The following is a 23,273-nucleotide window of genomic DNA, read 5'->3' on the forward strand; positions in this document are numbered from 1 at the left end:
TTAGGCACTATTGCTCGAACAGCAAGTGCTAATAATATGTGACCTACCTTTCACTAGCTTTAGCAATGTACTTTAGTTTCTTGTATCTGAAGGCACATTGCATACATTCAGCAACAATCATAGTAAGGAGAACTCCAGGAAGTATGGCCACTAGAATCAAGTCACGGGTATTTCACTGCTGTACACACTTCGAGCCCAAATTCCAGTAACCCCCCAAGAGTCCTTTAAAATATATGCACCTAAGATAAGCATGTTTTCATTTTGTGGCACTTTGTGACAATTCAACTTTAAGTATGGTTTAATATGCACAGACTAAAATATTGAAGAGATACATTAATATTTTGCCGTTCGCAACATTAGGCTTTATGAAGTACATAGCATCCTGGAGTACCATTTCTTTATGTTGTCACTGATGTACGTTGAAAAGCATGGCAGCTAATCTAGGAATGAGAAAGTTCCAGTGTGAGCAATGTAATAATGAATAGATGATCCTTTTTATTGCAGATAAAAAAAACTGCAAATGCTGGACATCTGAAACACAGCAGAAAATATTGTAATTACTCAGAAATCTGTTTTAGTAGTTTGATTAGTGATAATTTTTGGTCATAAAGACCAAATCAGATGGAGGAATCAGTTGATGAATTCTGCAGAACATTGCTGCACTAATTGTTGGAAATCATTAAGCAACGTTTTTATCAGCAGCCAGATTTCTACCACTGAATCTTGCACTTTAACTGATAAATCTAAAACGTGATTGTTTATACTGAAGTACTGATATTTAACTTTGCAAGAAAAAATAACCTTTTCCTGCTTTCAATCTTGTTTTTTTCATGGCTTCATGTGACTGTAACCTACATCTTCAAACCTTTGAGCTCACTGTATAGCTCCACTTTGTGCATTCTTTGAATTGCTGCACTCTTTGCATCAATGTGCTCAGCTGTCTCAGCTGGTGTTCCTTTTTAAACTTTCACCTCACTAACTCTCTTTTATCAACTACTGTGCTTAAACCATACCATATTTTATCAACCTGATGGCATGAACATCGACTTCTCTAACTTCCGCTAATGCCCCACCTCCCCCTCGTACCCCATCTGTTACTTATTTTTATACACACATTCTATCGCTCACTCTCCTTTTTCTCCCTCTGTCCCTCTGACTATACCCCTTGCCCATCCTCTAGGTTCCCCCCCCCCTTGTCTTTCTCCCTGGACCTCCTGTCCCATGATCCTCTCGTATCCCTTTTGCCAATCACCTGTCCAGCTCTTGGCTCCATTCCTCCCCCTCCTGTCTTCTCCTATCATTTTGGATCTCCCCCTCCCCCTCCCACTTTCAAATCTCTTACTCACTCTTCCTTCAGTTAGTCCTGACGAAGGGTCTTGGCCTGAAACGTCGACTGCACCTCTTCCTAGAGATGCTGCCTGGCCTGCTGCGTTCACCAGCAACTTTGATGTGTGTTGCCCACATTTTATCAGCTGCCTTTGGTTTATGAAGATGAATCTGTCAGGGATGTATATGGTGACATATATGTACTTTGATAATAATTTTATTTTGAACTTTGAAGGTTGAAAAAATGTTTTAACATTGCTTTTATGAAGCATCTCTGAGGACTTCCAACGAAAATGAGTTACTGAACTGAAAGTTGTTGCAGCTTTGTAATACGTGAAATACCACAAATGATTTACATATTTCTGTATGATTCATTGTGTCCATCCATTGAATTTTATACATCTTATTTTTTACATCCTAGCACTCTGCCTTAGGGCCTTGATTTTGATCATGGGTGCAGTACGCAAGAAGTCTCATTTATGAATTACTTACTGATTTGCAGACACCCATGTATGTCTCTCACTGAGGTTCAAGCAGGAGAATTGTGCCTTAAAGACAAAGGATAAATATGGCAGCCTTCAGAAAAACCTTTTATTTCTCTCCTCATATATTAGATTATCTTGCTCTGCTTATTCTATCTGTCTCGCTCCAGGGATTTACATATGTCATGAAGTCAAGGCATATTCAATTAGCTTCTGGAACAATATTCTCTGCAGAATTTAAGAAAAATAATTTTGGAAGCACCAAGCTCTTGTAGAAATCAATCACCATCTAACCTGTAATTAAGTAATTATTGAAATTTTAGATAGCACAGACCTCAATTTCTTTCCTACAGCTGAATTCCGGATCATACTTGTTAAACACATGATATGATTGAACTGTAACCCTGCATACTGATTGGCACAATGGCCTGGCTGCTTTGCATAATTTCTTCAAATGATAATGTTGCATTTCCTAGTGTCCTTTCTATTACGATGGCTAAAGTGGCTTGCACTACAAACATATGCATGTATGACAAACTCCAAATCAGAAGCATATCTTCCTGGTTGAGTGGGATCCGGGACCAGCCATAATGGAATGGTGGAGCAGACTTGATGGGCTGAATGGCCTAATTCTGCTCCTGTACCTTATGGTCTTATGTCATCATTTACTATCCACAGTTAATGGGAATACAAAGAGGAATTTTGTTATTGAGGTGTTTATCTCAGGTATATATCCCAGATTATTAATTTCAATTCACAGGAAGTGAAGCCTTGCAAGAAAAGGCTCTGAGATAATTCCGAAGCTTAACTGACATCAACTTCACTGTACTATGTTCAGAACATAACTATTAGGTCCAGAAATTCAATCATATAATGCTGATAGATGAAGACCGATGACATATCTGAGTCTTTCCGCATCACTCTAGACATTCAACCAAATATTTCCTGTAATGATTTACCCTTGTGCACGTGACATGATTGCTTTAGTTTTTGTATATGAGATGACATCATTCTTTAGAAATGGTCCTATCAGAGCATTGTAAAACAAAGTTGTCTGGGGGTTGCATTGTTGGCTGATTCTGGGCATCTAGCACTGGATTGGACCTCTGTGATTCCTACACTTGACTGTGATCTGTCCCACGTAACACCCCTGTGGAAGTTGCAGAATAGCAAGGGTTAAAGACAACATCCAGGCAGAGTAGCCTGGTTCAGTTCTAGTCAAGTGAGACACTGCTGCTTACAACAGACAGGATAGGTGGGGGGGTTTGAGGCAGTGTGTACTCAAGCCAAATGAATGAGTCCTCTTTAGTGAGACTTTTCCAGAAAGGTCTTCCGAAAACATAGCATTCACTTACATGGAGGTGTCAGAAATATAGGAGATAGGAATAACAGAGGATGTGAAATATACCCAACAATTAAGGGACAATTGCTTTACAAATTTCAAGATATCATTAGTTGTCAACTTGAAGTTCCGATTGACTTTTAACATCTCTATTGTGAATAGTGATTGATCTTGCAAGTAAGGAATTCAAACATACGCATTTTACCAAATGGCCAATATCCGTAAGTGATAAGCCAATTCTGTTTAAAAATAGCAGTTTTCTGGTCATACTCCGGAGCAGTGTGGATGATGGGGGCCCACGCTGTTTTCCTTGTGCACAAGTAAAATAAAAATGAATGCTCGAGTTGTAAGATTGCGTGTGTTCTGGGCCCAATTATTTTATTGTCATTATCAGTGACACCACCCCCTCCCACATGGCATTACCTCCATGCACGGGCATTCAGTGCCATTCATTATCCTTGATTATTTGAAGGTCCAAACTCTGATGACACAACATTTGGATCCCTTGAACCCCTGAAGTCCAATTACCTGATTATGTCTCTTTAATCCATCCTCTGCTCCAGTACTTTCCCAGTCTTCATCAACAACGTCAAGCCCTAACCTATATCCACTTGCCCCTTCTGCAGCCCTCCACCCCATTCCTCAGTCCCAATCTTTCTGGGAGCCCACCATCCCTATCCACCTATTAACTTCTATCCTGTCCTTGGGATGGGTATCGGTATGACAACTGCTCTGTCTGTGACCACAAGAAACTACACAGGGTAGTCGAAACAGCTCAGCAAGTCACAGAAACCACCCTCCCTTCCATGGAGTCTCTCTACATTTTTCACTGCCTCAGTAAAGCAACCAGCATCACCAAAGTCCCCACAAACCCTGGAATTCTCTCCTCCCCAGCCCATCAGGCCTGTAAAAAGATACCACCAGGCTCAAGGACAAATTCTATCTCGCTGTTATAAGACTATTGAATGTTTTCCTCATATGAAAGGATGGACTTTGACCTTTCAATCTACTTTGTTATGACCTTGCACCTTATGTCTATCTGCACTGCTCTTTCTCTGTATTGTAACACTTTATTCTCCACTCTGTTATTGGTTTACCTTATACCTCCTCAATGCACTATTGTAATGAATTGACTTGTATTATTGGTATGCAAGACAAGTCTTCTTTCACTGTACCTCAATACATGTGACAATAATAAATCAATTTAGCAATGAACTTTGCTTTTCTGCCTATATCTGGCCTCAGCCAAGGTTGCACAGTTTCCAATATAGAAAATTGCAAACTTCTTTCAACAATGGCTGATGCACGACTGAAATTTGCGGTCATGCGCAATTGACTAAGTGGTGGTTAGTATGCTGCTGGTAACAATAGCCATTTGGACACTGTAGAATTCAGTGACATTAACTAAAGATCTCATAGAATATCAGGACTAACCGGAACACTGGGCAGGTTCTGTGACTAATGAAAATCAGTCATATTGTACAAGTACTAGCAGACAGATGTTGTTAATAATCACTGAAACTCACTTCATTCAACAGTGAAAAGGGATTTAGTGGTTTTGGCCCAAACTTGTGGACTCACTTTCAAGGATTCTTCAACTCATATTCTTGATATTTATTGTTTGTTTGTTTGTTTGTTTATTTATTTATTTCTCAGCTCAAGCCGGTAAACCTGAGGTATGGGCATAGTAAGGAAGTCTTACAATTTTCTCTTTTAATTCAGCGTATTTCTGGTGTTTTTCACTGATTGATTTCTGTAAGTTATGTGTGTTTGGAATGGCTATATCTATTAAATAAGTTGGTTTTGCTTGTTTATCCTGTAGTATTATATCCAGACTGTTATTATGGATTGTCCTATCTGTAATAACTGATCGGTCATAATATAATTAGTGGTATTCTGATTCTAAAACTGGATCATAAGATACCTCATTGGCCTAAATTAGTTAATTGATTTATAGATTAATAATCAATATGCCATTCATTTATTTTACAATAAAATCTGACTTGAATGTAATTCAAAAGTATTGTAATATCACAATCTGAATCACCAAATGCACGTGACACAACATATCTTTGTTGAGATAAACAGAGAGGATTTACAACTTTAAAAATCAATCTAATTATCGACACACATCTTAAAATATATACTTACTGATAATATTCTTTCTTCTGTCTACAGTAGCAAGGCATGTGCTCAGAGCGTTTGCTGTTTAAACGCGGTTCATAGCTACGAATATTTTTGCAGTTTTCTAGGATTAGGCACTAGTTGGGAGTAGAAAAATAGTTTCCAAACAAGTTATGAAGAATAGCACAATTCATAGATTTATCGTCCTGAAATATTGAAGACAGAAGCTATTAGATGAGTATATAAAACAAGTTTCAGCAAAATGGCTGACTGCTATTCATACAGCCTTTTATTGTTTTGTTTCATTCACCTCAGTGCTACTTTAAACCAAAGAAGTTCATTTTGTTCCTATGTCAAAGGTAAAGGATTACTCACATTATTGAGTCAAAGTAATTCAACATTTCAATTTTCTAGTTGGTACATTGCCAACAGCAGAGAATGGCATGCAAAGGCAAGGTACATTAGAATGTGTGTGTTCTTGCCTGTATTAAGCCAGTGAATGAATTCCCAATCTTAAATCGTATTGTTGGACATTTTAAATATTGAGACTAGAATTTTAACTATTTTTATCCAGTGAAAATTTGATCAGTGTTTACAATCAAAGGATTCTATTTGCCATTCCATTATTACAAACGTTTGTACTCCTTATGTCCATTATATTAGGTTATTGCTTTCTACAGCAGATGCAAGTTCTTGTTCACAAGCTCACAGAGAAAGCACTATAAATGGGAATAAAAATACATATCCTACAATAAATAAGATGGTGATCCCAAAATAGCAGAATGGTACAAGGACTGTAGTACACTCTGAATTAGTGCAAAAAGAAATGCTGAAACGGCAATAGTGGAATAAACAAAAAAGGTCACGTTAAGAATTCAGAACATGGCAGCACCATGAGGAAGGGACTGTGACAGAGTGCTTAGTTCTAAAGCCTGAAAGCGGTGGGGGAGATCTTCTTATGACCAGGCATCCAAGATTTCAAGCTCCATATCTTTTCCCAAAAGGTAGAAGAGAGAGAATATATTGCTAGGGTAATAGGCACCTTGACAATATTTCTGAGCTTATAGTTTCAGCTCTACTGGTTTTATTGCTCTCTTGTCCAGGGTAGAAACCTCATTAATGATATATGTAATTGAAATAATATGATCTACATAAAAGCAAGGTGGGGATCTAATATTTAAAAATGCAAGCAACAGGAATTCTGCAGATGCTGGATCTAATATGATTGTGTTACAGACATTTGCTACATCCATCCTATCCTACAGCCAGGGGTAGAAGTGGTGAAAAGGAAATTAGTACTATAGGATCCATAAAATTTATTTTATTTGTCAGTCTGAAACATCTCCATGTATCAAAGCTCCTCAGTTATTCTGTAAGGAATGCTTTCCATTTTAATAGTTTACCTTCATCAAGTATTATTGGCGTTATAGTCAGCAGCGGCAAAAAACCTAATCCAAAATCAAAACAATACAATTGCCACTAGCCTGTGACTGCCAAGGGGTTGTTATACTTGCATGACACGCCCTCAGCTCCAATGAAGTGCTAGTTCCAAAGAGTCAAATTCCTTATCTTAATCCTTTATTAGCAATTAGCAAACATACAATCTTGAAACATTATTAAGTGGCAAGCAAAGTTATGGCCTCCACCAAACAAGAATACATAAATTATTCTCTAAGCTTTTACCATGCCTCCATTCATGTGACTCATTATAATAATAAACACACAATACAGAATACAATGCAGATAAAAAAACAGATACATGGTTCCTATACACTCCAGCCCCCTAATTATTAAACTATAATAATTATAACTATATGCTCCTAAGATACAGAAAACATGAAATCTAAAAACTTACACAGATGCTCTCTTTTGGTAAGCAGTCTATTCTGGATTGTGCTCTTCTCCTGCCAAACCAGATTGTGCCTTTTAAGTGCATTCAGGAAAATCTGTCTTGAATCGCTGTTGCCAAAGCTCGTCCAAGCATAAAACCAAAGTCCCGTTAACTGTTAGCTCTAGCCGAGCTTAGTCTCGTCCACCACCATGGATTCCTTTCAATGGTCCATATCAGTCCAACCAGGATTGTTCTGATTGCTTAGGGTCCATCACTGCAAATCAATTGCAACAGCTCTAATACCTGAGGCACAATCACCCCTATCAGCAGCTCAATATCTGAGTCAATTTCCGGGAAACAAACGTGCTTCAGGTGAGACCATTCCTGAAGATCCCTCTGGCGAGGGGTGCTCCCTTTGTGGGCAGGCTTACATTCCTGTGTACTGATGTCAGGAAGTTTACAATAGTTTTCAATATATCAACCAGCCACCCCCAAAACCTGAAAAGGCATAGCTACATACAACCTTCTCTTGACACATCATGAGTAAGGGAATGCATATCCCTTTACCTGTCGGATTGAGTTTGTTCATGAGACTCACTGGGCAGAACACTGGTGTATGTATTTAATCTGGGAAGACTTAAATACCCACTGTCTTGTTACTCTTCTTAGACCTCCCCTGAACTGAAATTACAGGAAGTTTATAATTATGATCACCAGCCCCCTCCCACCCCACCGTAAGGCTTTAGATTCCAGGATGGAACTTGCTGCTGTGTTTGTTTCATACATGGCTTGTTTCGAATCTGACCCTTGTCATGAGTTCTGAGCTCACTTTCTACAATAGCCACAGTAGTGGCAAAGCTGCTTCCTTTAGCTTGAGAACGAATGTGTGATCCCATTTCGTTCACACCTTTACTTACTGCTGGTGATATAGCATTGTATTTTTCCAAATGCTGGGTATGTAATGATCTTCAGTCTTTCAACAAAATCAACAATGTCATTGAAAGTAACCTTATGGGTTGTGCCTTTTTTGCAATTCATACACCAACGATCTCCATTCTTTCCAAAGTTCATTGGGCAACTTATTTACGAAAATCTTCATATTAGCAGCTATGTTCAACTCAGGCATCGCCTACACGTCTTCCATAGCATTACAACAACTTCTAGGAAAAAGGCTGCAATCTGGAAAAGCATTCATGTCTTCTGATTTAACATGTGGCCAAAAAAGAGCCTTTTCCATGTAGGCTGCAGCAACTTTGTGCTAATCACCAAAATTTTTCTGTAGTGAAGCTTGGGTCTTAAAATATCCTCCCAGTGGCAACTTTTGACAAGCTCTCTAGGGTAACCTTTAGTGAACTGTTCAAGCAAATAGAGATGGCAACCATAGTCTTCAGTCTTACTTTCAATGCTATTCTTGAAAGTCTTCATAAATGAATAATACTACAATGGATCGGCGTTGAAGATTTGAATCTCTCTTTTAGGCAGAGATGCAATGCACTGTCGTTGCATCACTATGCTTGTCATTTCCTTTTATGTCCTTATGGCCCATTATCATCTGAAACACGAGTGTCTTCATACTGTGAACTAATGTTCTCAGAAGCACTTTGTGCTATTCGATATGGCATCAGTTCAGAGTGCCTCCTTGGTGCAGGCTGAAAGTCAGCACCTTGAACTACCCTTGGGGTTCAAATTTGTGGCTCACAGAGTTTTATTCCTCCAATATATCCACCTTGACATCGAATATGCTGGATGTTCTCTGTTCCATGCCAACACAGGTACTCTCATCAGAGAACTGCTCTGCTGAAGCATGCTTAAACCCACAGCACTTGCAGCCCTTAGCACTTCAACTCTGGCCATCTTGGCATCAATTTCTCCCTGCAACATAAGCTGCTCCATCTGTCTTTGAAGTTGTTCTTCCTGATCTTCCTGATTTCTCTGGAGGTGATTTCTCCTGTTGTTCCTGGTCTCTTCAAAGCTGTTCCTCCTTTTCCTCCAAGGCATGCTTATCTCTCAATATCTATTTTTTTTGGTGTATAACTCAGGAAAATCATTTTAATGTGTGCCGATGAGGTATCAGACGTACAGGACATCTTGCTAGTAGCTGCAGAATGTACTTCATATACGTTAGGCACACTGTCTTCAACTTTATACGTAGTCACAGCCTATTCTTTGTCTTTGTAAGTATTTTCATTTCTCCCTCTGGGAACTGACCTTCAATATCGCACGTTTGTTTAATTTCTCTCTTAGCTTCAAGGTCACTGCTTCTAGCTGAACTCATAGTGTCTTCTAAGTGCACAAACAAGGCAAAACATTGGCAGTTTCAAGTCAGCTCTTTATCAATGGAAATTCAATACTTCAACTCTTCAGCTTTTCAACAGAACTAAGGTACGAACAATCCAGTCAAACAGCACTATAGAGCTTTCCAACCTAGTCCAGTTGGACACGACAATGTTAATCACTTCAAAACCGTGTTTCAAATACAAACTCACAGTGTGAAACAACAAAAGGTCATTATTAGCCTCAAGCTGCCCCAGGCTGGCGCTTCTAATTTCTCAAACACATCGAGCGCTGATATTTGTTTGGTATAACTATCAAAATATTTGCTGACAAAATATAATGACAAAAAACTAATTCAAAATCAAAACAAAACAATTACTGCTCGCCTGCGACCACAATGAGGTTGTTATACCTGAGTGACGCACCCTCATCTCCAATGAAGTGATTGTTCCAAAGAGTCAAATTCCTTATTTTCATCTTTATTAGCAATAAGCAAACATACAACCTTGAATTGATATTAACTGGTCAGCAAAGAAATGACCAAGCCACAAACTGACACAAAATAAGCAAGAATATGTAACTTAGTTACTTTGCTTTTACTATGCCCCCAATCACGTGACTAGCTACCATAATAATTATAATTAACGCCCAACACAGAATACAAAGCAGACTGAGAACAGAAATGTGGCTCCTACAGAGTCATAGAGTCATAGGACACTGCAGTGCAGAAACAGGCCATTCAGCCCATCTAGTCTCTGCTGAACTATTAATCTGCCTAGTTCCGTCGACCTGCACTTGGACCATAGTCCTCCATACCCCTCCCACCCATGTACCTATCCAAATGTTGAAATTGAACCAGCATCCACCACTTCTGCTGGCAGCTTGTTCCATTTCACCCTTAACCCATGAACTGTATTCTTAGTCTCACCCAATCTCAGTGCAAAAAGCCTACTTGCATTTATTTATTTTTTATTTAGTGATACAGCATGGAGCATGCCCTTCTGGCCCTTTGGGTTACGCTGCCCCTGCACCCCACGACCCCGATTCACCTTAACCTAATCATGGGACAAAATACAAAGACCAATTACCTTAAACACAAGGAAATCTGCAGATGCTGGAAATTCAAGCAACGCACACAAAAAATGCTGGGTTTCGTCCTGACGAAGGGTCTCAGCCCGAAACGTCGACTGTACCTCTTCCTACAGATGCTGCCTGGCCTGCTGCGTTCACCAGCATTTTTTGTATGTGTAGACCAATTAACTTACCTGGTAGGTCATTGGACTGAGGGAGGACTCCAGACCAGACAGGGAAAACCCATGCATTCCACTGGGAGGATGTTCAGAAACCCTTTACAGAATGGGGCTGAAACACCCCGAGCCGTAATAGCGTTGTGTTAACTGCTCTGCTACCATGGCCCCCTGTCCGTACCCCTCATAATGTTGTCTACCTCTATCAAATCTCCCCTCATTTTCCTGTGCTCCAGGGAATAAAGCCCAAACCTGTTCAATCCTTCCCTGTAACCAAGGTTCTCAAGTACCGGCAACATCCTTGTAATTCTGCTCTGCAGCCTTTCAATCTTAATTGATATCTTTCCTGTAGGTAGGTGACTAAAAGTGCACACAATATTCCAAATTAGGCCTCATCAACATCCTTCACAATTTCAACATAACAATCCAACTCCTGTACTCAAAACATTGATTTATGTAGGCCAATGTGCCTAAAGATTTCTTTATCGCCCTATTTACCTATGATAACACTTGTATTATCAAGTGGACCTGTATTCCCTGACTCCTCAGTGCCCTAGCACTCACAGTGTAAGGCCTACCCTGGTTGGTCTTACTGAAGTGCAACATTTTGCACTTCTGTGCATTAAATTCCATCTGCCATTTTTAGCCCATTTGTCCAGATGTTCCAGATCCCGCTGCAAGCTTTGATAACCTTCCTCGCTATCTACTACACCCCCAATCTTGGTATCATCCACAAATTTGCATTATCATCCAGATTATTGATATAAATGACAAACAACAATGGATCTTCACCGATCCCTGTGGCACACCACTAGTCACAGGCCTTCAGTCGTAAGGGAACCATCTACTACCATTCTTTGACTTCTCCCATGAAGGTAATGTCTAACCCAATTTACTGCCTCATCTTGAATGGCAAACACTAACCCTTCTTGACCAACCTCCCAAGTGGGACCTTGTCAAAAGCCTTGTGAAGTCCACTTGCTTGCCTTCATCAACTTTCCTGGTAACTTCCTCAAGAAATTCTATAAGATTATTTAGATACAACCTACCACACACACAGTCATATTGACTATCCCTTATCAGTCCCTGTCTATCCAAATATGTATATATCTGGTCCCTTCCAATACCTTCCAATAATTCTCTCACTACTGATGTCAAGCTCACTATTTTAAATATCCCCCTGCAGTTTCTGCACTAGCCTCTCACAGGGCCTGAGGAAGCACCTTGTCAGGCCCTGGGAATTTATCCATCCTAATTTTCCTCAAGACAGCAAATACCTCCTCCTCTGTAACCTTTGTACGGTCCATGACCTTACTGCTGCATTGCATCTTCACTTCTATAGATTCTGTGCCCATCTCCCGAGTAAGTACAAATGCAAAAAGTTCATTAAATATCTTCCTCATAATGTTCTATTGTTTTACTTTTGTTTCTACAGTCGCATTTAGGATTTGTGTTAAGTTTCCACCATTATAGATCATGGCTTCATTGTCTTTAGTTTGTATTTGGTCCTAGCCTTAAAAATATATTGTCTGGTACTGTTTAGTCTGATCAATGATGAAGTCTTTGGGTGTGATATTGTTATGCTGTTGAGGTCCCATTGTTCCTCATTATTTCGCCCATGCTATCCACAGGGACCTCCTTCCTTAACTCAGTGATAATGTCTTGTCATTCTGCTGCCATTGCACTGAGTGTGTGCACGTCTTTGTTTTCCCCGGTATATTCTTATAGTGGGTCCTAAACGGAGCTGATGGGCTTGGGTTGGCTTTATGGTTACTTCCTGCCATACACAGCGATATATTCAATTTCTTTAGTAATGGGGATGTGTAAATGTGTAAATGTTGCTTTTATACTGTATTTAAGACAGATACTTCTGTTTATTTTGTAGTATGATTGTAACTACATTGTGAGGTGCATCATATTCTAGTCCATGTGTAGTCTTAAATTGACTTTGTTGGTAATTAAAGATGGTGTGTCCTAGTGCCAAGTGAAAAGGAGCTCTTTGTTCTCAGTTAGAGAGAGCCGGGGGCTGACAAGAGTTCACACTGGACCAGAATAAGTGCAGAGCTACTATTGTGTTTCTTGTAAATATCTTTTTGTAAATATTGGCAGTTTCCTTTTCACTATTTTCACTATTTTTTGTAAGTTTGATTTTTGATGCACCTAATAAACATTCTTGTGCTAAACTGCTCGGCAACTCCAGTCCTGACCCACTTTTTTTGGTCATAACCCACGTATTTGGTACAATTTGCTCTCTGACATTAAATTTCTGATCTTTGAACCAATAGGTGGTGTATTTGAATTTGTCATTATTCAAATGCAATGTAAAAAAAAGAGTTAAAATTGTATAAGTTAAATTTCACTTTTACTCCACTTTATTCTATGCAAGTCACTTTTTAATGATTCAATGAAACAAAATTCTCAGAATAAAACCTTTTCATTTTAACCAGAGTTTCAAAGTAAACTTTTTGTTAAAGTACATATATGTGACTACATACAATACTGAGATTCACTTTCTTGCGGGCATCACAGTAAAAACAAGGAACACAATAGAATCAATAGAAGACCACAGCCAACAGGACAGACAACAACTAATGTGAAAAGGAATAAACTGTCAAAATATTAAGAAGACAGAGAATAAAAGAAATAATAATAGCAACAACAATAATAAAAATAAATAAATAAACAAACAAAAAATAAATATTGAGAACATGAGGTGAAGAATACTTGAAAGTGAGTCCATAGGTTGTGGGAACAGTTCAGTGTGGGGGCGAGTGAAGTTGAGTGACGTTATACCCACTGCTTCAAGATCCTGGTGTTTGAGGGGTAATAACTGTTCCTGAACCTGGTGGTGTGGGTAATATAGAACATAGAAACATAGAAACATAGAAAATAGGTGCAGGAGTAGGCCATTCGGCCCTTCGAGCCTGCACCGCCATTTATTATGATCATGGCTGATCATCCAACTCAGAACCCAGCCTTCCCTCCATACCCCCTGACCCCTGTAGCCACAAGGGCCATATCTAACTCCCTCTTAAACATAGCCAATGAACTGGCCTCAACAGTTTGCTGTGGCAGAGAATTCCACAGATTCACCACTCTCTGTGTGAAGAAGTTTTTCCTAATCTCGGTCCTAAAAGGCTTCCCCTCTATCCTCAAACTGTGACCCCTCGTTCTGGACCTCCCCAACATCGGGAACAATCTTCCCGCATCTAGCCTGTCCAATCCCTTTAGGATCTTATACGTTTCAATCAGATCCCCCCTCAATCTTCTAAATTCCAATGAGTACAAGCCCAGTTCATCCAGTCTTTCTTCATATGAAAGACCTGCCATCCCAGGAATCAATCTGGTGAACCTTCTTTGTACTCCCTCTATGGCAAAGATGTCTTTCCTCAGATTAGGGGACCAAAACTGCACACAATACTCCAGGTGTGGTCTCACCAAGGCCTTGTACAACTGCAGTAGTACCTCCCTGCTCCTGTACTCGAATCCTCTCGCTATAAATGCCAGCATACCGTTCGCCTTTTTCACCGCCTGCTGTACCTGCATGCCCACTTTCAATGACTGGTGTATAATGACACCCAGGTCTCGTTGCACCTCCCCTTTTCCTAATCGGCCACCATTCAGATAATAATCTGTTTTCCTATTTTTGCCACCAAAGTGGATAACTTCACATTTATCCACATTAAATTGCATCTGCCATGAGTTTGCCCACTCACCCAACCTATCCAAGTCACCCTGCATCCTCTTAGCATCCTCCTCACTGCTAACACTGCCACCCAGCTTCGTGTCATCCGCAAACTTGGAGATGCTGCATTTAATTCCCTCATCCAAGTCATTAATATATATTGTAAACAACTGGGGTCCCAGCACTGAGCCTTGCGGTACCCCACTAGTCACCGCCTGCCATTCTGAAAAGGTCCCGTTTATTCCCACTCTTTGCTTCCTGTTTGCTAACCAATTCTCCACCCACACCAATACCTTACCCCCAACATAAAACATAGAATAGTACAGCACAGTACAGGCCCTTCAGCCCACGATGTTGTGCCAACTCTTAAATCTTGCCTCCCATATAACCCCCCACTTTAAATTCCTCCATATACCTGCCTTGTGGTCTCCTAAATTTCATTAGTGTATCTGCCTCCACCACTGACTCAGGCAGTGCATTCCATGCACCAACCACTCTCTGAGTAAATAACCTTCCTCTAATATCCCCCTTGAACTTCCCACCCCTTAGCTTAAAGCCATGTCCTCTTGTACTGAGCAGTGGTGCCCTGGGGAAGAGGCGCTGGCTGTCCACCCTATCTATTCTTCTTAATATCTTATATACCTCTATCATGTATCCTTTGATCCTCCTTCTCTCCAAAGAGTTAAGTCCTGGCTCCCTTAGTCTCTGTTCATAATGCATACTCTCTAAACCAGGCAGCATCCTGGTAAATCTCCTCTGTACCCTTTCCAATGCTTCCACATCCTTCCTATAGTGAGGGGACCAGAAATGGACACAGTACTCCAAGTGCGGCCTAACCAGAATTTTATAGAGCTCCATCATTACCTCATGACTCTTAAACTCTATCACTAGACTTATGAAAGCTAACACCCCATAAGCTTTCTTAACTACCCTATCTACCTGTGAGGCAACTTTCAGGGATCTGTGGACATGTACCCCCAGATCCCTCTGCTCCTCCACACTACCAAGTCTCCTGCCATTTACTTTGTACTCTGCCTTGGAGTTTGACCTTCCAGAGTGTACCACCTCACACTTCTCCGGGTTGAACTCTATTTGTCACTTCTCAGCCCACTTCTGCATCCTATCAATGTCTCTCTGCAATCTTCAACAATCCTCTACACTATCCACAACACCACCAACCTTTGTGTCATCTGCAAACTTGCTAACCCACCCTGCTACCCCCACATCCAGGTTGTTAATAAAAATCACGAAAAGTAGAGGTCCCAGAACCGATCCTTGTGAGACACCACTAGTCACAACCCTCCAAACTGAATGTACTCCCTCCACCACAACCCTCTGCTTTCTGCAGACAAGCCAATTCTGAATTCACCTGGCCAAACTTCCCTGGATCCCATGCCTTCTGACTTTCTGAATAAGCCTACCGTGTGGAACCTTGTCAAATGCCTTACTAAAATCCATGTAGATCACATCCACTGCACTACCCTCATCTATGATGAGGGTAGCAACCTGGTCACCTCCTCAAAGAACTCTATCAGGCTTGTTAGACACAATCTGCCCTTCACAAAGCCATGCTGACTGTCCCTGATCAGACCATGATTCTCTAAATGCCTATAGATCCTATCTCTAAGAATCTTTTCCAACAGCTTTCCCACCACAGACATAAGGCTCACTGGTCTATAATTACCCGGACTATCCCTACTACCTTTTTTGAACAAGGGGACAACATTCGCCTCCCTCCAATCCTCCGGTACCATTCTCATGGACAACGAGGACATAAAGATCCTAGCCAGAGGCTCAGCAATCTCTTCCCTCGCCTCGTGGAACAGCTTGGGGAATATTCTGTCAGGCCCCGGGGACTTATCCATCCTAATGTATTTTAACAACTCCAACACCTCCTCTCCCTTAATATCAACATGCTCCAGAACATCAACCTCACTCATATTGTCCTCACCATCATCAAGTTCCCTCTCATTGAGGACCTCACTCACTTCCACAGCCTCCAGGCACATCTTCTCACCTTTATTTCTAATTGGTCCTACCTTCACTCCTGTCATCCTTGTAATGAGGTAGCAGTACCTTTATCCTGATAACAGCAGTGAGAAGAGACCGTGGCCTGGATGGTGGACATCCTTGATGATGGATGCTTCTTTCCTGTGACAGTGCATCATTGTGCATGGAACTAGAATATTTATAACTCTCCTAATTATATCTTTCCCATTATATATTATAAATACTTTTGTGTAGGGATGAACATTTGAGTTTAAAAGAATAACAGTTTGGAATTATTCATTGTGATTGTACTGGAGCTTGGATAAGGTCCAGACATCACCTCAGCATCTCAAGAAACCAAGCATGTATATACTAAAAAGCATTCTCTCATTTACATGAAGAGCTAGATAAGTATTTTAATATATTTACTTTAAAAATGTGAAACAGTGAGGCATTTGCATTTAATGTGGCCAACCTTTGAACACTTTTGCAGTGCTCCCAGGAGAACTTCTGCATGCCCAGTGGAAGGAATCCTTGGTGGTAAAGCATTGCTGTAGCAGAAGATTATTCTAAAGGGATTATATGGAAAGGAAGGAAAGGTATGTCGCATCCAGAGTTTCTCCGGTTAGCGGATGATTTCCCTCCACACCTCTCTGATGTAGTGGGGAACTGCGTACGAGGCAAGTTACAGCAGTGGTTTGCCATTGCCTTTTGCCAGGTGAGTTTCCAAAGACATCACCAGCTTGTAACCCAGCACGGATGGAAAGCATGCAGGGCAGCCAGCTGGATTCGAACTCGGGACCTTTCATCCCGAAGTCCGACACTGATGCCACTATGCCACCAGCCAAGTCAGAGGGATTATATAGAGTGACTAAACCAAGCCACATTGATTAAAAGGAGAAAATCTAACAGTTAGAACTGGGTAAGACATTGTTAAATGTTGTCAATTATATAAAACTTTCTAAATGTTTCCAATATATTCCAGAACACTGAAAATAAAATAGTTTAAAAAACTATAAAAAAGGAATGAAAAGTTGTAAATATACTCCAAATGTTTAACTACATGTAATCTCCTATACACGTTTTAATAGCTTAAATTTACAATCCATTAGAAATTTAAATGTATTTGCTTAAAAAGATTAAAAGGTGTCTTTTACAACTGAATCTGACTAAATTAACATTAGGATAAGAACTGTTTCTTGAGGGCCATGTTTGCCAGCGATAAAAAACAGTTGATCGTTTTCTTCCCTATGGGAGATTTTTGATGAGATTGGAAAATACAAATGGCTTTGCTTCAGTTCCCACTCCCACACTGAACTGAATGAAGAACCTGGTGACAGAGCACTGCTGTCTAGCCAGCAGTGAACTACTAGATATCCACACAGAATTCTGTTATTGCTGCTGCTTGAATCTGTCAAAGTTCATGGCCAACAGGAATTTCCACAAAATCCAGGTTACCACTATTGAGATCAGCAACTGGAATCCAAACTAGGAACAGAGTAAAATATTTTAAATTTGTGTAGCAGCTGCATAATTTTAAAACGTGTTATGAATTCCTGTCTTCTAATCAAGCCTCAGAGTTAGAATTTCTCTTCTTCGGCAAAACAATTTTAATTTCCTTTACAAAGAGACAGAATCGCTTAACTTTATAGCCAACCATCCTTGAAAGGACGTACAATGAGGAATATTCTATATTTGTCCAGCAGCTTGTCCATGAGTGGGAAGGATGCACACTGATATCCTAAATGTTTTAAAATTTGAAATGCCCTCTTTGAAATGCGGCCAAACATATGTGAAAATCTCCAGTGAGTGCAACATAAAAGTATTGGTGTTGATTCAGGAAGGAAAATGGAAGAGGATCAGATGAACACCCCAGTAGAAAATACATTTGTTTAATGGCTTATTTGAAAGATGATGTTTTCAATACTTTTAGACAGTGCAGAGTTCATTTAGTTCTGTGTTGAAATCAATCCATAGTCCCTGATTCAGTGGCATAAATGGGGATCAAGTATCGTTAGAATTTTTTTATACCTCTGACAGTCTGTTCCCACTGTAATAAATGAGATCCATGTAGATATTGTATAAAACAGAAAATTCTGAACACATAAGTTGTTCCATAGTTCTAATCTCAATCTTTTATTGTCATCAGATTGAGGACATTAATTCTGAGGTGGGAAGATTGTAGTTTTGTCCTGCCCACAAAACACCTCTGTTAGGTTTTATTTTTGACTTCAAGGTGGCTGCACAATAGAATTAGACCAGGCTAATTTGCAACAGAGACCAAATTTTATTGAGATTAATTGAATGGCTAAAACGCAGGTGAATCTAGATTGGCAAAGAATTAATCTAATATTTAAATAATGAAGAAATAGGAACATGGAATTCCAAAGAGATTTAAGGTTGATACAGATTCATTTAAAATTGTGCAGTAAAATACAAAAAAATTCTGAAGAGGTCTAATCAAAAAAATTTGATGGGATTTTAACATCTGAAACTCATTTCTGAATATAAAACTGAGGAAGTTTTCCTAGAGCTTTAGAGAGCTATATGAGATAACAGCTGGAGTACTGTTGATAATTCTAAACATTTTATAAAAATACATTGATCATATCATTACCATGGAGAAATTACAGAAACTGGCCTTGTATTTTCTTTATAGTAATGAAGATAAGACTGTGTAATAATTGCTGTTGATAGGATTTTGAAAGGTGTCTGAATAACAAATGGAAATAAACTTCATTTCATTGATGATAGAGCCTAGAACTAGCTGACTTAATTTAAAACATAGTGGCAAAATGTAAAACTGTCTCAATGCTTGTTCAATAGTTTACAGTCCGAGAATGTGAAATATTTGATAAACTAGGATGTGGTAGATAAAGCTAAGATACAAATCGTTTATTCTTCCATTGATAGAGGAAGAGATCTGCTTCTTTTCCTCCTTTCTTACTGAACTTATCACAATTAGTTCTGATCTTTAGGATCTTTTACAAAGAAAGATTGAGATACCAGTGAATGTTTAGATAACTTACTTTAACATTGCACTTTGTGCAAAAGGTCGCATCTTCCTATTAAACACATTAGGCAAGACACAAAGAATATAAATTCAATAAACAAAGACATGGAAAAGCATAAAACAGTATCGTGTCGTATATAAAAGTAGAAACTGAACTTGAGAGTGATAATGGATCAGGGTCTCTCAGACCTGTATCCAGCATCTGACAACACTTATAAAAACAAAATTGTTACAGGTATTGATTACTCTGTTGCATAATTTGTCAGATACTTTCTAGATATGCCACAGAGAAGAAAATGTAATGCGTTGACTGACAACTTTCCTTCCTATCTATTCATGCTGAAAAATGTTCAAAAAAGTATGGACTTCAAATGACAGTGACAATTGTTCCAATACAAATAATACCAAATGAGTTAAGAATCCAGTTCATCAGAAAAGCTACAGAATTTTTTTTAGTTGTTGGCTTGAGGTCTGGTCTTTAGTGCTTGGAGTGCTTTTCTGTAGAGATCTATAAGGATAAACAAAGGAAACACATTGATTAGGAGACAGTGTACACAAGATTATGGAATGCTTTGTATCCTTTGAATAGTTAAAAATAAAATTTACACCAGAATTTTGTGCATACTTATTTCAACAAAAAAACAGAATCAGTTTTAAAGTTACAAAACAGTCGATTGTCCCCTGAGTTACATGTTGTTTGAGTGACAGTAATTACTTATGTCCAGGATATTAGGCACCATATAGGAACATCAGAATCAGATTTAATATCACAGGCATATGTTGTGAAATTTGATGTTTTGTCGCAGTAGTATCTTAAAATATATAATAATAATAAACTAAAAATTACAATATGAAGTCTACATATATATACAGTATATATAAATGAAATTAAATAAGTTGTGCATAAAGAGAGGAAAAAACATTGAGGTAGTATTCATGGATTGATTGTCTGTTGATAAATCTCATGGTGGAGGGGAAGAAGTTGCTGCTGAAATATTGGGTGTGTGACTATGTGTCTTTGTGTCTTCGGGCTTCAGAATCTCCTTTCTGATGGTAGCTTTGAGAGGAGGGTATGTCCTAGGTGATGGGGGGGGGCCTTAATGATTGATGTCACCTTTTTGAGGCATCACCTCTAAATACTCATATTCAGAGTTTACATTTTGTGGCAGATTGTGGTTTGTATATGGTTATTGTTTAAGAAAGGATTCCTGAATGTTTCTGCTGTGATCTCCTGGATTATAATACAGAGGTAGTTGATGCCAGCCACAGTTGGTTTCTGTTATATCTAATATGGATGATGTAAAGATAGAAGGTGTCCTACCCTTCAAATGAGGTTTAATATTCATAACAAACTTTGTGACATGAAAAAATAGATGTTTTCCTTTTCTCTTATTGGTCCAAAAGGTTCAGGAGTTTTTCTGCCCAATACAGGGGTGATTTAAGAGCAAGAAACTGCTAATTGGTTGTTTGATTTGCATTTTATTGCATTTTGTTTCATTTAGCCTGTTAATCCAATTAGCTGTCACGTTAATTCTCCATGTTATTTCCATTGCTTCAACATTGCCCGACATGAGCTCATGAAATATTTCAATAATGTATCTCACCTTTTGTCTAGGTACATTACAGAAATTGGGATTCAGAATTTAATTTAACAAATTCATTATTTTGTCTCTCCTCCACAGATGTGGCTTGATTTTGATTCTGTAAATTACAATTTTCCTTACAGTCTCCAACTCTCAGTGTTAGAACAAAAATGTTACCTTGACAATTTTAGCCTCATTCTATCACAATTTGTTATGTTCTTATTTTAAATATTGAACCACTCTTAAAATGCAGTGGTTTTTTAAAAATCAAAATTAGTATTGCTGAGGTAACCAACTGTTTATGACTGAACATTTTTGTGGTCAATTATTTAGACCACATGATCTTCAAATACATAAAGTTGCATGTATTTTCACTGTTAAGGTAAAACATATGATGGCACTTCACAAAATCATAGAGATTGGAAAGCTGACAAAAAAGAATGATAAATGGTATAATTTTAAAATACAATCCATAAAGGGGAACTAGAAAGTCTGAAATAGTTAAAGAGCAATTTCCAAACATTGTTAAGCAAAATGCTAAAGAGAAGTATATAGAGCAAGGAGAAAAGACGGGCAATGCAATTGGGTAGTCTGTTGGGACTGCAAAGTGCTTGCAACTGTAGTCTTGGCCGCTAGCTGGTTGTGGTCATTGACAATATTTTGATCACAATGAGTTTTTAGTGGATCAGTGCATGCTCACTGAGGTCAGTATCACTCTTGAGCATCAAGCAGTTCTCTGTAGCTGATTAAATATCGACAGTGAATAGTGAGAGTTTACTTACAATGACACAAAACTTAGCTGCTCGGCCCATTGGCTCCCTTCCATCTTTCAAAAGAGCTATAGAACCACATCAGTCCTATTCCCAATCGCTTCACATCCCTATAACACTGCCTTTTACACGTTCTCACATACTTACCTACTCTCATTTCATTCTTCTGCCACTGAAGGGATAACTTACTGTAGCCAATCTTTGGAATGGCGGGGGGGGGGGAGACCTGAGCAGCTGGCAGAGTCCCACATGATCATGGGAAGAACATGCAAACTCTACATAGATCAAATGTAAGGTCAAGGACAAACGTAGGTCAGTGGAAGGGTAGCGGACCAGTAACATTAACTTTGATTCTCTGGGCATACTGACTAATCTGCTGAATGCTGCAAGTAGATTTAGTTTTCATTTCAGAATTTCAGTATCTGCAGTTTTTTTGATCTGATACGAAGACAGCTTTCACTAGAAGACACAAGTAAGAGATAAGACTTCAGAGAAGATTGAACAAATAACTTATTAAAACCTAGATTACATTTGGAACATGGAAGGCAATGCCTGAGGGTGGTGTTGCAGAGAGTCCCACAACATTGAAGAACTATCTAAATGAGTAGTTCAATTGCCAAGACATATCAATGGTCAGCATGGATGTGCCGGTCTATAAGAACTGTTTCAGTGACTTTAATTTCAACTGCCTTGTTCAAATCTCGCTGACCTTGCTGGTCAACGTAATAAAGCCCTAGCAATGTTAGGGGCAAATACTTCACTGAAGACCCAATAGAAGAATTTGACTTACTTTTAAGGTTGGACAGATGTAAATCATAACTGCAATGTTCAAACCAGATACAGTTACCTGCTACATGAATGATAGATTACAGGTAATTCCTTGTGTTGCTTTGTGCCACAAAACAACAAATTTCACAACATCTGTCAATGATAGTAAACCTGATTCTGATTCTAACTGTGGACTTCCTATGAACAATAAATCACATTATAAATTCAGGACTCAAATAGTACTGTTCAGAAATTTTATGACTTTTACACAACACTGATCTCTAAGTAGCTCTTTTAATGCTTCAAAATATACAGTGAAAATGCAGTTAGCCAACATTCATGAAGTGAACACTAACCATTGTTGGCACTTCAGAGATAGCACATGGTTTGATATTAAGATATTGCAGAGGAATTCTGAAGCTGATATCAGGTGAACTGGTATGCCTTGTTCACTGACACCTATCATGTCCAGCAGGTACTTGATCTTGTCATGTTCATAACTTAAGCCTGTGTATGTGAATTTAATTCTTACACACGAGATGGTAAGAATGAAGGTAGTGCTGTTGGACGAGGCGTTAATAAGGAGGTCATGGTATAGGATGTATAAGGGGCAGTTCTGAATGAGATAAAGCCTAATGAATGTGAGCCAATAGAGGAAAATTGGGGAGGAATTGAATCTATAGATGGGAAAGGTTTGGAGTGGTAGACATGTGTACCAAGAAACGATTCAACGATGAACTTTGTTGCACTACATTACAGGATTATTAGAACCACTTGCCTAAGATCAGCAATTTCAGGAAAACATAGTATCACTCATTTCCAAATTAAGCAACATATTT

The 23,273-nt window shown here is 39.1% G+C and overlaps 1 protein-coding gene across 1 annotated transcript in view; it reads right to left on the bottom strand.

The window, feature by feature from the left end:
* Nucleotides 1-19,765: 19,765 nt before the first annotated feature.
* Nucleotides 19,766-23,273, bottom strand: part of LOC134352554 (ADP-ribosylation factor-like protein 13B) — a 42,625-nt gene continuing 39,117 nt past the window's right edge. The window contains exon 9 of the mRNA XM_063059810.1: nucleotides 19,766-19,821. Coding sequence (XP_062915880.1) covers nucleotides 19,766-19,821 — 56 coding nt within the window. The remainder of the gene's footprint in view (nucleotides 19,822-23,273) is intronic.

This window comes from Mobula hypostoma, chromosome 10, assembly GCF_963921235.1.
Source record: "Mobula hypostoma chromosome 10, sMobHyp1.1, whole genome shotgun sequence".
Taxonomy (NCBI): Eukaryota; Metazoa; Chordata; class Chondrichthyes; order Myliobatiformes; family Myliobatidae; genus Mobula; species Mobula hypostoma.